The sequence below is a fragment of the Oncorhynchus nerka genome, linkage group LG9b (assembly GCF_034236695.1).
Source record: "Oncorhynchus nerka isolate Pitt River linkage group LG9b, Oner_Uvic_2.0, whole genome shotgun sequence".
Taxonomy (NCBI): domain Eukaryota; kingdom Metazoa; phylum Chordata; class Actinopteri; order Salmoniformes; family Salmonidae; genus Oncorhynchus; species Oncorhynchus nerka.
In genome coordinates, this window is record NC_088424.1 from 26,017,927 (window position 1) to 26,035,888 (window position 17,962).

Genomic DNA, 17,962 nt, shown 5'->3' on the forward strand with positions numbered 1-17,962 from the left:
GATGCACTACTGTTCCACTGGATGTCATAAGGTGAATGCACCAATTTGTAAGTCGCTCTGGATAAGAGCGTCTGCTAAATGACTTAAATGTCAATGTAAATGTGTGTGTGTACGTCTGCATGCATGTGTGTGTGTGTGTGTGTGTGTGTGTGTGTGTGTGTGTGTGTGTATATATGTTAGTATATGTGAGTGTGTGTGACTGTGTGTGTGTGTGCACGTCTGCATGCATGTGTGTGTGTGTGTGTGTGTGTGTGTGTGTGTCTGTGTGTATATATGTTAGTATATGTGAGTGTGTGTGACTGTGGGTGTGTTTCTCTACCTGGTCCTCTTCTCCTCCTCCCTCCTCATCATACTTCAGGATGTTGTCTCTGACATCGTCCTCAGGGTCAATAAGCAGCTGCTTGGCCTGACGCTCCTTATCACGACGCTTCATCCATACCACAAACAACAACACAAGAACTACAGAGAAGGAATGGAAAGGGAGGCAGAGAGGGATCGAGAGTGAGAGATATTAAGAAATAAAAAGAGAGCAAAATATCCCATATTACAAAACATAAGATATTTTGCATACACATGTAAATAAATTCAGAATGTAAACCGTGCCACGAGATTGATCAGTGCTATCTATCTTTTGGGTAATCCAGAAATAATCTACTGCTATCTCTTGGGCATGACGTTTAGCTCCTTAACAATCCCTGCGGCTATGTTTAGGAATGGTAAGGGGTGACATTTATCTTGTTTTGTACAGTGCCTTGTAAAAGTATTCATCCCCTTGGCGTTTTTTCCTATTTTGTTGCATTACAACCTGTAATTTGAATAGATTTTTACTTGGATTTCATGCTTTGTTTCACAATAAAACAAGATTTTGCATCTTCAAAGCATGTTGTGTAAATCAAATGATACAAACCCCCCAAAAATCTATTTTAACTGCAGATTGTAAGTCAACAAAATAGGAAAACTGCCAAGGGGGTGAATACTTTCGCAAGCCACTGTATGTGTGCGGTGGGCGGAGTGACGGCACTGGTGTCCTGTGTGTGTGTGTGTGTGTGTGTGTGTGTGTGTGTGTGTGTGCATGCGTGCACTGAGGCAAAGCGGCAGTGGGACACTCACTGAGCAGGATAATGATGCAGAGCAGGATGGCGATGATGGCGCCCGTGCCCAGCCCTGCAGCGACAATGTGCTGCTGGTCGGTGCAGTCCCCGTTGTGGTCACACTGACACACCTTGACCCGCAGGTAGGATGTGTTGGACATGGGCAGGTTGCCAGAGTCAGTGATGATGATAGGGATCTCGTAGATGCCGCTTTCCAGGAAACCGATCTTCAGGCTCAACTGGGCAAAGTCACCTGGGGGTGGGAGGGAGTGGGGGAGGATGAGAGCAGGAGGGAGGGAGACGTAAAGGAAGAGAAAGCGAGAGAAATAGAAAAATGTTACTTCACGACAAAAAACTAAATAACACAAAACAACACTAACCTTGACCTCTACATAACAAATCCAAGTGCAACTATTTCATCTCTGAACTTATCTATATTGAGTATACAAATTAGATAATCAACTTATTACTACTGGGAAAAAAAGCTGAACAGAACAGCATAACTTCCTATACCTGGACGTTGCCAGCATATGTCATCCAAAACATGGTCAGGATTTATATTTATAATTTTATAAACCCACTGATGACCTTTTGATAATGGCGCTTAGGCTAAACTCCCCCAGCTCCTACTAACCATTTGGCTGTTATACTATTAAGATATTTATTCACTATGTTTTACACTCACAACATCTAACCGCTAGCAACGCACAACAAATGAGTCATTCCTCTTTTTTTGTGTTGGCATAATTAGCATAATCAATTAGTGAGCTGCTTGATAAAGCGAAGGCCTGCTATTAATCTCTTTTATAGTACATTGTCTACATTAAGGTCATGTGAGGAACCCACACTGTGAACACTGTCTACTGTTATAGGTCACTGCACCTGACCCTATGGAAAGCCTGAAACCACATGTCAACCCACGGACATGAAGCCTATATAGTACTGCCTCTATGCCAGTGCCAAGCACATACAGTCCCAAACCCTATTATCACCATCCAAATAACTAGGGCCACACAGTGGTTCTCCATTTTCACTGGCAGTTAATTGATGAATGTCATTTATTGGCCAGAATGGCTCTTGGTGACCCAGGTCTAAATCGGTCTCTGATTACATGGGAAGAATGAAAACCAGAAGTACTGCCAACCCACAGGCCCAGGTATATCGATTAGCCCTCATTTTGTTATTGTTGTGTCTTACCACTGAGCCGTGTGATGGTCCAGTTTCTCTGTATGTCTGAGGGCCTGTTAGCCAGCTCGAATGCGAAGGGTCCGGCATTGGGGCTGAGGTCTCCGTCTAGTGCTGTGATGTTGAAGCCGTTGGGCTCAGGTTTCTCACACATCTCAGTCTCCTGGGGGTAGACATGGGGCGCGTTGTCATTTATGTCCAGCAGGAAGATCTGCAGGGTGCCTGTACCGCTCGCTGGGGGGATGCCTGGACGGGACAACACACACAGACAGACAGAGACACACGCACGCACACACACGTACATTGATAAAAATATAGATTTTAATAAATCAACATAACCATAAGGGGAAATATATAAAGAAGTGATCTGCCTCATTTTAATGCATGATGTCTCACTGCACTGTGGTAATGCATAAAGTCCTTATCCTGAGCCTGGTGCTTGGTGGTAAACTAGGGCATAGAGGAGCAGCAGCAGCCACCCTGCAGGGACAGGACCCCTCCAGATGGGGGGAGGGCAGAGGGTCTGGGTGTGTGATCTGAAGAGAGTGTGTCTTCCTGACGAAGGGGGAGGCCACGGGGTGAGAATACTAAAGCAGACAGACAGAGAAGAGCCTACTGTCGTTGCCTTAGCCCCGGAGCCCCAGAGCCTCAGCTCCTCTATGTATTCATGGGGCTAAGAGGCTTTTTTTGCCATTCAGGCCACGCTCAAAGGAGCTAGTCATCCAATCCTAACCTATTAATGCTGAGAAAACTCTATATTGGGTGAGTTTAAGCCTATTGGCCTGTGCTGTCCTCCGTGGAACAGGCTAAACCTGAACAGAGGTAAATCCAGTCAGGGAAGGAGAGAGGAGAGAGGTGAACACTTCCACAGTGTGTCTGTTTAGTCTGGGCTGGCTCGGAAACAATTCCTTCAACAGGGTGGCTTTTGCTACATTGATGTCAGGGACAATATTAACCTTGAACAAGGTAGCTAGGTTTGACATTTTTGCTAGCTAAAAACAATATTCTCCTAGGTTACTTGTGGGAAGCAGATATTAGAGCCTGATGGCTAGGCTACGTACCGCTGTCAGAGGCCAGGAAGGTGGCGCTGTACATGTTGTCCTTCACGTAGGGCGATTCACGGTCCAGGACGGCGATGGTTGTGATGTGCCCGGTGTTAGGGTCGATTCTCAGCCAGTTGGCTGGGTCTGAGAGCCTGGTGTATCTGAGAATACAAAGGACGAGTCAAAAGAGAACCATTGCGCTCTCCCACAAGCTTGATTGGTGCGTAAAACCCGCAAATTCAAACAAACAAAAAGGTGTAATGGGTCTGCACTCAAAAAGATGTCACATAAAGCTTACTTCCTGATTCTACTTTTTAAAATGATTTTCACTGCATCAGGCTTCACAGCCTTCTTCAGTGTGTACATTTACAGAGGACGAGGAAAGCTTACAGAAGATACAAGACAACCTTACATGTTAGTTTTTCTCTCATGCAGACATGTAAATGTAAGGCTAAAGGTGTTGAATGTTCAGTAAAAGGGAATGTTTTCATTGACGTAATGCTAGTCAGTGCTTTGAGCAAACTGTAGGAACAATTCTGCATGAATACAGCTATTTAGTGCCATTACTACCTAATGGTCTGCTGCATGAATCTATCAGGGTCCTGTGCTGTGAAGGTGGTTAGTGCTGATTCTGGTTGCATCCCCTCCTCAAGTTTGATGAGTTTGGGGTTGGGTTCAAAGTTAGGGCTCTCGTTGACATCGATGACCCTGATGGAGACCGTGGCGGTGGACTGGCGAGGGGAGTGGATGCCCCGGGCGAGGGACACCTCGTTCACCGCTACCACCGTCAACACGTACGTCCTGCTGATCTCATAGTCGATTGGCTGTAGGGAGGAAACCAACAGTATATAAGTGTACTGTATGTTTCATTGAGTGTAAGAGAATGGATGGATAAAGTATGTATTCTGCTTTTCTTGATCAGTAAAATATTACTATCATTTTTCTAATGCCATAAGACAAAGAGCCCAGGAGAAGTCAACTAGGAGCTACTGTAGCTAGTTCTACAACAGTCTACCAATTAGTCTTCAATTGCTATACACACACACACACACACACACACACACACACACACACACACACACACACACACACACACACACACACACACACACACACAGAGAGAGAGTTAAATAAAACAGTTGACATGCACCTTTGCTCTCTCTGCTATAGATAACTCCTATAGCTTGCAAACATAGAAGGCATTATAAACTATTCAATTAATCTTTAAGAGCTGTCTTCGCTATTCATGGTCAGTGACCCATAGGGGGGCCCCCATGGGGGGGTGGATTGAGTCTGAGGGGGTAGCAGCCAGTCTCACCTTGACAACAGTTACCAGGCCCTCGTTAGTGGTGGGGTCGGTTGGCACGGAGAACCTGCCGGTGGGGTCGCCCCCGGTGATCTTGTAGACAGTGTTCCAGGCTGGCGTGTTGGGCTGGTCTTTGTCTGTCACCGTTAGGTTGGCCACGATGACATTCACCCGGTTCTCAGGCACCTCTCCAAAGAACTGCATTAATAAAAGATGGGGGATGGGACAGAGAGCAGTTAGAGAGCAGTTAGACATACTGCTGCGCCAGTGGAAAACACAGGCTCTGTGCTCCAGCACTACACTCCCGACATTTCAGGTAAATAAATGTCCACAGCAACTTATCATGTTATCTTCACCATCTCGGTCTGATAGAAAAACAATACACTTACATTACACAGAGGGGAAGCATCTCTCACAAATACATTCAGCACCTTTCTCTGCTCTCTTCTCCTCTGCTCTCGCTCATCTCCTCTCTTTGTCTGCCTGATGTACTTAGGATGTCAGAACTTACATGTGTCAACATCTGCAAGCAAGACTGAGTGTGTACTGTGTGTGGGTTATGTACATATAGACAGTGTGACAGTGCTATGACTGTAACACACAGTGTGGTGTAGTACATGGATGTGAAGCTGTGTTCTTTCTCACCGTCTCTGCAGTGAACTCCGGTGGGTTGTCATTGATGTCCGTGACTTTGATGACGGCGGTGGCGGTGTTGGAGAGACCGTACATGGGGTTGCCCTCCATGTCTGTGGCCTGGATGATCAACGTGTACTGAGGCACTTTCTGCAAGAAGAATAACATGTTGGAAAATAATTAATTATGTATACGAATAACACCTAAACCCTTGTGTTGAGCCTTACGTGTAGGTTGAATCTTACATAAACCAAACTAATGATCATTTTTAATTTCTCTAAATTATTAAATTCGATTTCTCTTATCCTAACAAACTAATATCTGTCAAACCACAATGAGGATGTTGAGGAATCCTAGTTATTCTCACAATGATCAAGTCATTTCCCTGTGGAGAGAGAAAGGATTTATAGAAGTCTGCTTGCTGTGGGAGTGCAACACTTCCACATTTCCACTATGTGTAGCATCATGGTGCATGATGGGTAATCCCACTGTAATAAATTACTCCCTTCACATTAAAAGCCACTCAAGTGACTAGGTAATGAGAATTGGGCAAATTACTTTCACGGTGGCAACTGCCGTACATATAACAGCTATAACAGTGGCCCCAGGGGTGAACTTGATATAGCAGGCCAGCTAGCCAGATTGCCCTCGCCAGAATTGCACCAACTGGCTTTGTTTCCCCACCTCAACTTATATATTTATTTTGTCACTTCCATCCAGTATAAGCAAGACCATCGCCATGCAATTAAATAGGAGAGTGTTCCCATTAATAGCAACGGGGAGAAAAATAAACATTTATCTGCTCAATGATGCATGTTGCCTCCTTGTTAGAGGCAATAAGTATGAAGTGGGCGATGAGTCCATTTCTGGGCTCCGTTGGTAAAATGGTAATCAGTCATGCTTAGCGAGCTTAATTAGTTTTGAGACACAGTGAAGATTATCATCAGCAAAAACAACCCAAAACTACACTGTTCTGTTTGTTTTCAAATCTGTATCTGCAATCCACAGCTCATTTAGGTAAACAAAGGAAAGGATATCTTGACTTATGCATGTTAGTGGAGTGGTGTGCAGCAAAGGAGGCGCACACATGAATTAATGTGATTAATGGCTCTGATACTGGGACTGTAACCTTAATGCTACTGCATTGGGGGTTTAATAGGCACACATATGCGCGTGCACACGCATACACAAACTCCTGATTTGCGTACCTCTCTGTCCAGGCCGGCTGCGACGGTAATGATGCCTCCTGTCTTATTGTTGATGGTGAACATGTTGGATGTCGGGCTCTCAGGATTCTGGGATACAATCTTGTAGCGCAGCATCCCATTGGCTGTTTTGGGGTCATCTTTGTCAACAGACGTTACCGTCATAACAAAGGTCCCTGAGTGATGACAAGACAGACAGAAGATGCAAATAGGGGATTTAACAAGGGTTTGTAAAACAGTATGACCTTGTTTTATTTCAGTACTGCGTTTAATTTACCTACAGTCATTAAACTACTTCCCTTTTATGAGGATCCATTGACTAATATGGAGCACAGACAAAACATAGCCCCCCAAAAACTTTGGCTTTGTCTGAAATGTTGACAAAGCACTTCCACAAGAGAATACATTCTATCGGCAGAGATCTTATCCATATCGAACAGCAGCAAACAAAATGATTACCCCCTGTGATTAATCAATGCTGTTTTATCTACTGATAGCTTAGTGGCCCCGAAGGCCAGAGGATAGGAAGGCTGGGAGGTTGGTCTAGGCCACTACCTGGTTTAGAGCCCTCAGGGATCGTGCCGTTCCATATCTGATGGATGAACTCTGGCCGGTTGTCGTTCATGTCAATCACATTGATTACAATGTCGATGGGGCTCTCTACTTGGTTACCATTCAGATCCACAGCATGGGCTCTCAGCTGTAGGGAGACACCAGAGAGATATCAGCACTCAGCTGACTGTGGTGGACACATGCATACACATGCATGCAAGAACCAAACGATAAACATTCAGCAAAAACACTTAAATTTGCCTGAGCAGAACTTTGGCATTGCAATGGCTCTCTTACTTCAGCTATTTCCAATTATAGAAAAAAAATAAACCCAGAAATGTGCCTTTCAATAATGTAAATGCTTGTTTGTTCACAGTGCAGCGCTTCCAGCGATGCCTGCTCCATTATACTTTCATTACAAACCTGCAATTTATCTGTCTGCCCACTGTCTAATACAAGTCTCACCCTGACTACCAAGGGACCTTGAGCACATGCCAGTCAACCTCCTGGAATATACAGACAATGTATTAGCCAAAGAGGACACATACCTCTGGATAAAGAATGCTTAATGCTTGGTACACTGTTTAGAAACCTTTTACTGTAACTGTTCAGCATGTCTGCTGTTTCTCCTGTTCACTGAACTGCACAAGGACAAGCTTCTCTCTCTATCACCTAAAGTGAATGCACATCACTTTAGGTGGTGCTGAACCAAAGAAAGCTTGGGATGAATAGGACCCACATACACTATTGCTCCACTTCCCGTTATTTGGCTAGAAAATAACAACGTTTTGATCCAAAGTGGATCTTGACTTTGTCAGTATGCGTGGTCCTAATCATCTCCTCTCTCTAACGTAGATCCATGTGTGTGTGTATGAGACTTACATGGAAGTTGGAAATGTGTTCTCTATCCAGGGGTTTCATGACGGACAGCTCTCCAGAGATGGGGTGGATGATGAAGATGCCAGTGGGCGGCTGGTCAGCTCCTGGTCCAGTCACACTGTACCTCAGGGAGCGGTTCTTGTCATTGTCCGACCGGATCTGTTTCAGAACCCAAAAGTACGTTGGTCAATGATCAATAATCAATTGTGGGTATATAAACTGCTCGGTGTTGGTGTGTCGCCCCGCGCTAGAGTCCCGTTGGTGAGTGGTACAGACAGATCTTCCTCCCTTACGTGTGTGTATGTGTCTAAACTATATGTGAGTGTGATGTATTTGAGCCTCTGTGTCTTCCCTGGCCTGTCTATCTCTACCCATAAGCTTTGGTATCCATGGTGTGTCTGGATGGTGCCTGGTGCCTCTCCCTTGTGTCATCCATTAAACTCAGCCCCCTAATGCTTCTGGATTAAATATAATACACACAGACAGTATATACTGGATTTAGCACTATGTCAGGAACCAGTAAGCTTATGTTGAGAAAGGATATACTTCTTAACTGACATGAGAAGGATAGCCAGTCCTCCATCATTCATATCCACCCACCTCTTGCCCCTTGAGCACATGATAAGGTGAGGATAATATCTCAACAGGAAACCTGAGGGAAACAAGCCACTGGAGGGCTCTTTGTCCTTTTCACTCTCATCTCTAAAGCTACATAATAGCAGGGACATTCATAGTGACGGCTTGCCTGACTGGGAGAGGGAAATCAGATACTTTAGCACAAGCACTTGACCTTTCAGGACGTGGAGTCAATATGGTGGTGGATTGAGTGATAATGCTGGTAGAACAGAAATGACCGGTCCAAAATCTGCTGCTGCTCCATAGAACCATGAAGCTCAGAATAAGGGTACCGTCTCCTTTCAGGTTGTGGATAACCGGTGTCTGCGTGTGTGTGTGTGTGTGTGTGTGTGTGTGTGTGTGTGTGTGTGTGTGTGTGAGTGTGTGAGTGTGAGTGTGTGTGTGTGTGTGTGTGTGTGTGTGTGTGTGTGCCTATGTGTGTGGCATCTTACCCGGACCAGGTCCTGGGGGAACTCTCCTCTGGAGTTCTCTGGGACGTTGATTGGGGGGATTACCCAGTCCCTTTTCATGCGTTTGAGCTGGCCCACAGAGCTGCTGTCTGTCTGCCGCGATGGGAACCAGATCTCCTGGAGACCCTGGGACAGAGCTGGGGGAGCTGGGATATCTTGGACCTGGAGGAGAGAAATAACATCTGTTTACCAACTTGACACATGTAAAAACCAATGGCTTTAGGTAGACCTTTTATACAGTAGCCAGAAGACAAATTATCTTTACCTACCAATGAAGTTATGGAAATAATGCAAATTCTTGACAGCCTAAAATAGTTTTTGGTAATATCATTTTGCATGCTTTGTTAATATCAAACGTTTACATGCTTTGCAAGAATAATGATTTCCTTAATAATCCTGTTTACATGGACACATCTGAAATCAGGCTACCTGATAGGAGTGATAAATGCAGAAAATCAGCAATCAAAATAAACTTGGGCATAAGAAGAGGGAGGCTCGCTCGGATAGTGCTAGAACATGCACAGATAAAATACACAGCTTGAAATCAGATTAAGGTGTTTACATTTCCTAATTCTTCCAAAGATTGCTCCGAAAACCAGGTGTTTTAATCGGCGTATGCTGACTTCGATTATGACCTTAGGCCGATTAAGATGTTTACATGACTAAAGCTACACTCGACCTACTGCCATAATCAGTTTAATATCGAATTATTAGTATGCATGTAAACATACTCATTGAACTATACCAGCTAGAGGACCCAACATAGGAGGGGGAGGCTTTTTGATGTGGTCATATTATATTTTAGGATCCATTTCGTTTTTGAGAATTCAGTGAAGGCTAACATTGCCTTCATACATGTGATGATGTTTTTGAACAGCCTCTCTTTCCAGGCTCTCTTCTCCATGGCTGGGAATGAGAGTAGTGTTTGAGATTCTTTGTCGAGGATAGTACTGTAGCCCCTCAGTTAGCTTTAAATCACAGACCTCCTCTCATGTCCTGATAAAAGCATGCACGCACACAGAGGCACACACACACAAACAGGCACACACACACAAACAGGCACACACACGCATGCATGCACGCACACGCACGCACACACACACACACACACACACACACACACACACACACACACACACACACACACACACACACACACACACACACACACACACACACACACACACACACACACACACACACAGGCTTCTAAAATGGATGTGCCATCCTCCCTTGGCTGTAATGAAAGTGATTTGAAACAAAGCAGGATGGTACCTGCAAGCCAGACTCTATATAGCCAGATGGCTCCATTTGCCTCCGCTGTTCCACAGAGAGAGAGACTGTTGGGAGTGAGACCCAAGTAGCGCCAGAGAAGTCACAATAACCTTGAATGCCCGATAGAAAATGTAAACAAGACGCTGGCAAACTTAGGTAGAACAGTCATCCTGTAGAACAGTCACGCTTCAGAAAGTACCTTCTTAACTCTCTCTCTCGTCCGTCTGTAATTACTGATCGTCAATTTGTTACACAATATCCAAAGCACTAAAACGAACCTAAAGCCACAGTCTGTGCAAACAGCCAAATTAATTACAGTTTTGACACGTTACAACACGAGCCCCATCCCACGCAGCCTCACCATGCACGCAGCCCCTCCCTGACCATCTGCGGAGATGTCGGAGCGCCTCCACTAATCATGTTTGAAATCCGATTATGCTGCTTTCACACATTTGAAATGCAGAGAGGCAAGCGGACAGATAGCGGGGAACATGCATCAGAAATATCTATTACCCTATTAAACCGAAGGAGAGAGTGAGAGCGGTAATTATTTCTGACCTGGCGGCTGGAATGATGAATGGTGTGGAGGGTTTGCTTAGCAGTCTCAGCCCCAGCACAGTCACATCTATCTATCTCTGGAGAGTACTGGAGGTCTCTCTGCCCCCTACATCCTCTGACTGCTAGACTACACTTCAGTATCCCTGAGAGCTTGGGAGTGTTTGTGTACTGTGTGTGAGAGAGATTGTGGCGTGTGTGTGTGTGTGTGTGTGTGTGTGTGTGTGTGTGTGTGTGTGTGTGTGTGTGTGTGTGTGTGTGTGTGTGTGTGTGTGTGTGTGTGTGTGTGTGTGTGTGTGTGCGCGTGTGTGTGTGGCTATAGACAAGTACAAAATCGCCCTCTCTAAAGCCTAGGGTAGGTCTTGGTTTTCAGTCCGACTCTTGCGGTGATGTTTATGCTGATGGTCGTGGTGGTTGGGAAGGTCACCCTAGGCGATTTTGTACTTGTCTGTAGCCACACACACAGATAGATATATGTGACTGTGCTGGGGCTGAGACTGCTAAGCCAATCATTACTTTTTCATTGATTAAAACATTCCCCTAGGGCCGATGCGTTCGCAGTGTTTGCTAATATAGCATCTAACCGCTGATGTGATTATGGATCACATGATGATAATTCATGACAATCATTGCATTGGAGAGAGAACCACATAACCACACCAGTGTTTCCCCTATATTAATTTAACAATGGCGGGCCGCTGCTGCTAAATTGTAACCAGCTCTTCCGAAGAAAAATGATGTATTTGGTAAAACATTTTCAGGGTCGACTTAAACGACTAAAACCAGATATAAAGTATGAAAAAAGTATAATGGAGCTATATACCGTAGTTATTTGGGTATGAGTTAACATAATATGAACTTTTAAAAGTGAGATTTTCACTGGACAGTTACATTAAAACTGTTCATTTTCGCTCAGCCTCATGGCAAATGTGTAGACTTGCAGGAAATTAGCTTTAAAACAGAAACATTCTGTCTCAGCAGTGGAGGGCATCAAATTATTTTTGTCATAGACCACGTCATTGGCCACGTCCACTACCAACCCCCCAACCCCTCCCATCCCCCTTTACTAACTTTGCCACCTCTGCTAAAAAATATCTTAGGGGAAACCCTGACACGTGGCCCAATAAACTGGTGAGATTGACTTCTATATTCTATTATAGATTTGATTACTACCTATGTAGCCCAGAGACTACTGCGCAGCTCCAATGGACTGCCGCACAGAATAAATACTGTACCAACCCACAATGGGAAGCACTAGATTAACTTCTTGATGCACCCATCCCGTTAGCGGGAACATTTTCGTCAACATCCGCTGAATTGCAGAGCGCCAAATTCAAATTAAATTACTAAAAATATTTAATTTTCATGAAATCACAATTGCAATATAGCAAAACACAGTTTAGCTTGTTGTTAATCCACCTGGCGTGTCAGATTTTAAAAAAGCTTTTCGGCGAAAGCATACCAAGTGTTTATGTAAGGACATCTCTCTCAGCAGACAAAACATTACAAACAGCTAGCAGCCAAGTAGTTTGATCACGAAAGTCAGAAAAGCAAGAAAATGTATCACTTACCTTTCATGATCTTCGGATGTTTGCACTCACAAGACTCCCAGTTACACAATAAATGTTCCTTTTGTTCCATAAAGATTATTTTTATATCCAAAATACCTCCATTTGGTTGGCGCGTTATGTTCTGAAATCCACAGGCTCGAGCGGTCACGATGGGGCAGACGAAAATTCCAAATAGTATCCGTAAAGTTCGTAGAAACATGTCAAACGTTTTTTATAATCATATCTCAAAGGTTGTTTTTACAATATATAATCGATAATATTTCAACCGGACTGTAGCTTCTTCAATAGGAGAGAGAGAGAAAATGTCTGCTCCGTTCTGTTGGCACATGTTATCTTTCTCACTCATTTTTCAAAATAAAAGCCTGAAACTATGTCTAAAGACTGTTCAAACCATGTGGAAGCCATAGGAAAATGAATCTGGTTGATATCCATTTAAATGGAGCAAAGGCAGGCAATGGAAGAGAGAGCTTTCAGGAAAAACAGCACTTCCGGGTTGGATTATCCTCTGGTTTTCGCCTGCAATATCAGTTATGTTATACTCACAGACAATATTTTGACAGTTTTGGAAACGGTTGTTTCTGAGTGTTTTCTATCCTAATCTGACAATTATATGCATATTCTAGATTCTTGGCCTGAGAAATAGGCAGTTTCATTTGGGTACGCTTTTCATCCAAGCATCAAAATGCTGCCCCCTACACTCAACAGGTTAAACTTCACTAAACTTTTTAGTGTTCCCTGTTAGTTAACACAATCAACGTTTCACTTTACTGTGGCAATGGTGATCGAATCAACTCAATATTAGCCACTTTCAATGCAACATACCGAAACAAAACAAACTATGCAAGAGATTTTGTTGTAGGCAGAATGCATTGGAGTAGAGGGCCACCATTGTTCCTGTTCCCAAGAAAGCTAAGGTAACTGAGCTAAACGACTACCGCCCCGTAGCACTCACTTCCGTCATCATGAAGTGCTTTGAGAGACTAGTCAAGGACCATATCACCTCCACCCTACCTGACACCCTAGACCCACTCCAATTTGCTTACCGCCCAAATAGGTCCACAGACGATGCAATCTCAACCACACTGCACACTGCCCTAACCCACCTGGACAAGAGGAATACCTATGTGAGAATGCTGTTCATCGACTACAGCTCGGCATTCAACACCATAGTACCCTCCAAGCTCGTCATCAAGCTCGAGACCCTGGGTCTCGACCCCGCCTGTGCAACTGGGTACTGGACTTCCTGACGGGCCGCCCCCAGGTGGTGAGGGTAGGCAACAACATCTCCTCCCCGCTGATCCTCAACACGGGGCCCCACAAGGGTGCGTTCTGAGCCCTCTCCTGTACTCCCTGTTCACCCACGACTGCGTGGCCACGCACGCCTCCAACTCAATCATCAAGTTTGCGGACGACACAACAGTGGTAGGCTTGATTACCAACAACGACGAGACGGCCTAAAGGGAGGAGGTGAGGGCCCTCGGAGTGTGGTGTCAGGAAAATAACCTCACACTCAACGTCAACAAAACTAAGGAGATGATTGTGGACTTCAGGAAACAGCAGAGGGAACACCCCTATCCACATCGATGGAACAGTAGTGGAGAGGGTAGCAAGTTTTAAGTTCCTCGGCATACACATCACAGACAAACTGAATTGGTCCACTCACACTGACAGCGTCGTGAAGAAGGCGCAGCAGCGCCTCTTCAACCTCAGGAGGCTGAAGAAATTCGGCATGTCACCAAAAGCACTCACAAACTTCTACAGATGCACAATCGAGAGCATCCTGGCGGGCTGTATCACCGCCTGGTACGGCAACTGCTCCGCCCTCAACCGTAAGGCTCTCCAGAGGGTAGTGAGGTCTGCACAACGCATCACCGGGGGCAAACTACCTGCCCTCCAGGACACCTACACCACCCGATGTTACAGGAAGGCCATAAAGATCATCAAGGACATCAACCACCCGAACCACTGCCTGTTCACCCCGCTATCATCCAGAAGGCGAGGTCAGTACAGGTGCATCAAAGCTGGGACCGAGAGACTGAAAAACAGCTTCTATCTCAAGGCCATCAGACTGTTAAACAGCCACCACTAACATTGAGTGGCTGCTGCCAACACACTGTCATTGACACTGACCCAACTCCAGCCACTTTAATAATGGGAATTGATGGGAAATGATGTAAATATATCACTAGCCACTTTAAACAATGCTACCTTATATAATGTTACTTACCCTACATTATTAATCTCATATGCATACGTATATACTGTACTCTACATCATCGACTGCATCCTTATGTAATACATGTATCACTAGCCACTTTAACTATGCCACTTTGTTTACTTTGTCTACATACTCATCTCATATGTATATACTGTACTCGATACCATCTACTGTATGCTGCTCTGTACCATCACTCATTCATATATCCTTATGTACATATTCCTTATCCCCTTACACTGTGTATAAGACAGTAGTTTTGGAATTGTTAGTTAGATTACTTGTTGGTTATCACTGCATTGTCGGAACTAGAAGCACAAGCATTTCGCTACACTCGCATTAACATCTGCTAACCATGTGTATGTGACAAATAAAATTTGATTTGATTTGATTTGATTTGAGTAGGATTCTATTGCATTGACACGCACCACACAGCTCTTACTCTACAGAGACCGTGCGGCATAACCAATCAGAGCTGCAGGAGGCCTATATGCAAATAGATCATATATGGATCTGTGCCATTTACTTTGACCTGGACAGTGTTTACAGCAGGAGAAGCATTTGTTTTGAGATCAAAGCGAGAGCTGCATATAGCCACATGTGCACATTTTGTTCATATCCTTTGGTAGTTAGTGAGTCATTACCCCAGTTATAGATCATTTGTAGTCATCAATAGGGGAGGGATTGCTTCCTACAAGAGCACAAAACGTGTACATTTCTAGAAATCTTTCAAAAGCAAGTCAGATAAAAGGCTTTTGTATGTCTTAAAGGGGCCATGTTGCATTTTGAGACAGGCTTAAATAAGCTAAATAGCCAATAGGCAGAGGGTAGCATCATTTGTCTGATTCTCTGTAATAATGGTATGGGAATAATAATGCATTTTATTTTGTGTTTTCTTGCATTCAACATCACCACCATTTTCAGCCACCTCTTTGTCAATTGTTTTTGATGATAGGACACTCTGGTATGCCTAGATTATGATTAAATAGCTACAGTAGCCTACATGGCAACTGTTAAAACTGTAATTTAAAGCGGGTACAGCCTCAGTGTTCACAGTAAACACCCGCTGGAAGTTGCACAGAATTTTCACAATGTTCGAGTTTGCGCCCAGCAGACCTGCAATTTGCTCAGTGATGAGAAAAATTAGAGGGAACATTGATTACTACCATAATCATCCAGGCCAAATTAACAACTGTCCATACAATCACATAGAAAACAACACAAACATCTAGGGTCAATCAGAGTCTTCTAAAATGGACATGATTACCCATGATGGTCTTCCTATTTCTATTTAAAAGCTACTGTGGCCAAGCCCCTTGTTTATCTGGCCTGGACAAGTGTACATTTCTCTTTAAATGAGTGACACGTGTGACTAATGGTGTCATTAAAATCACATACCTGCAGGAGTCACTGTGGTAAATGAGCATCAGCGCCCTAACAATGCTGTTTTCAAAACTCTCACTAAATCATCCCCTGTACAAGTTTAATTTGAAACCACAAAATGCTGCTGCTGCTGCTGTTGGCCCACTGCACTCACACCAATTTGACATAACTGTAAAAATGTGCGTTTAATCTGGAGGCTTATAAAAGAATGCACTCGCCTTTTATGTGATGTTTCAGAGAGGTGCTTTTGAAATGGGCTGCTTCTGCAGCTAATTTGTTCTGTATATGACTGGAGGAAAATACTATGTTTTTTCAGATGGTGTCTTTGTTGAACAAAGAGGCTCATTGTGCTGTACTTAAGAGGCGTTCATTAACAATAAGAGTCCACAATGTATGAAGATCAGACCTAAAAATTGGAGAGAGAGCGAGAGAGAGAGCGAGACAGAGAGTTTAAATGTGAGTCTGTGCACTCTCGCCAATTAACACCATTCCAGCTAGTGAGAGAGAAAGACTTTCACAGGTTATGACCATTGAACTGAACAGAAACACATTATCCAGGACTGAGAATGAGGCTAGAAATACAAACACGGCCGTTTGAGCCTTGTTTCTCCTCATATCCCTGTTCCCTCTCGCAATTACACACTTGATTACATAACCACATCACACGGCCTCCCTCATCTACAGAACGTTGACTGAATGGCAGGATCTTTGAAGCCGAGAGACAGATGCTCCCTGTTCTCTGAATCACCACTAGGGGTGCACTGCCATGCACTCCCCTCTGGTTGGATGACAAAGATACAGCCATAAACATCGCTGCTGCCGCCACAAGGAAGCTGATTGAAATCAGTCTTTATGAGGAGCTATTCTGCATCTGTTGTGTGGCGCCGCTACTCACTGACCACGTTGAGTATATGATTGTGCTCCCCTTCAAATTGACACATTACGTTTTAATTAGCGAGCATCCATCCCAGTCTCCCGGAACACCTGCTACAATTTAGGGAACAAATCATCTGTGAATGCTGTGGAGGCTAATAAGAGGAAGGAATTAGATGCAGGGGCGGAATTGGAATTGGAACATTCCACAATGCTACCCGAAGTCACAAATAATCAGGAAATATTAGAGAGAGAGAGAGAGAGGATGGAAAGGAGAGAGGATGTGTGCGGAGGTGTTGGACGTACCTGTTGGCTCTGGCCTATAGGGGGCGTTAATCTCACTTGGGTCTGCCATTGCTGCTGATTGGTCTCGTCCCTGGCCACGATCACTAGGGGCACCGCCCGGAGGGTGGACACGGTGAATGGCCTGAGGGCGTAGACCACCCCGTCAGCCTCTATACGGAAGTCGGACGGGTTACTGCACTCGAACTGCACCAGTCCACCTTGGCCGCAGTTCACAAACTTCACTGTAAGAGAGAGAGGGAGAGATGAGACAGAACATGAGATTGAACCTGAGGCAACCAGGGAGAGAGACAGAAAGACAGTGAGTAGACACTCAGACAGACAGACGGACATCCAGATAGACAGGGACCCTCCTCCCACACCACTCCCAGACTGTGTGGTATAGTCCACAAAGCCTCCAATTCCTCCTAAAAACTCATACATAATGTATTTCAAGCTGTGCCCCAAAAGTATTTTTTAAAACTGGTGCGGTAGAAAGAGAGGAGAAACTGAGTGAAAAAAAGAAAAAGAAAGCAAAAGGGAAATGATAAACCCCTGAAGGGCACTTGCTGAATCAAAACGAATATATCTAAAATACCAAAACATTGTTTTTTAAACTGATGTGCCAATTAGACTGTGGCTAAATGAACTGTTGTGTCTGGGTAAATAGAAGCACCAGCTTAAATAAATAAGAGAGGAATCATTTACATAGGATCCAGACTTTTTTCTTATTGCTTTTATCTCAAGACGTTGCATGCCAGCTTCTACCCAATAACAAACACGGATGCTTTGCCGTGGTCGGCTAGCAATCCTGACTCTCAGGGAGTGA

General features: G+C 44.4%; 1 protein-coding gene across 2 annotated transcripts in view; it reads right to left on the reverse strand.

The window, feature by feature from the left end:
- LOC115114854 (cadherin-2-like) overlaps nucleotides 1-17,962 on the reverse strand; it is a 111,946-nt gene that overhangs the window by 27,929 nt on the left and 66,055 nt on the right. For both annotated transcript variants that reach the window (XM_065013460.1, XM_065013459.1), the window contains exons 3-14: nucleotides 17,158-17,378; nucleotides 8,962-9,141; nucleotides 7,898-8,053; nucleotides 7,019-7,163; nucleotides 6,467-6,639; nucleotides 5,271-5,408; nucleotides 4,638-4,823; nucleotides 3,890-4,143; nucleotides 3,338-3,480; nucleotides 2,289-2,522; nucleotides 1,111-1,344; nucleotides 320-459 (exon numbers count right to left, since the gene is read on the reverse strand). In XM_065013460.1, the coding sequence (XP_064869532.1) occupies nucleotides 320-459; nucleotides 1,111-1,344; nucleotides 2,289-2,522; nucleotides 3,338-3,480; nucleotides 3,890-4,143; nucleotides 4,638-4,823; nucleotides 5,271-5,408; nucleotides 6,467-6,639; nucleotides 7,019-7,163; nucleotides 7,898-8,053; nucleotides 8,962-9,141; nucleotides 17,158-17,378 (2,204 nt within the window). The remainder of the gene's footprint in view (nucleotides 1-319; nucleotides 460-1,110; nucleotides 1,345-2,288; nucleotides 2,523-3,337; nucleotides 3,481-3,889; nucleotides 4,144-4,637; nucleotides 4,824-5,270; nucleotides 5,409-6,466; nucleotides 6,640-7,018; nucleotides 7,164-7,897; nucleotides 8,054-8,961; nucleotides 9,142-17,157; nucleotides 17,379-17,962) is intronic.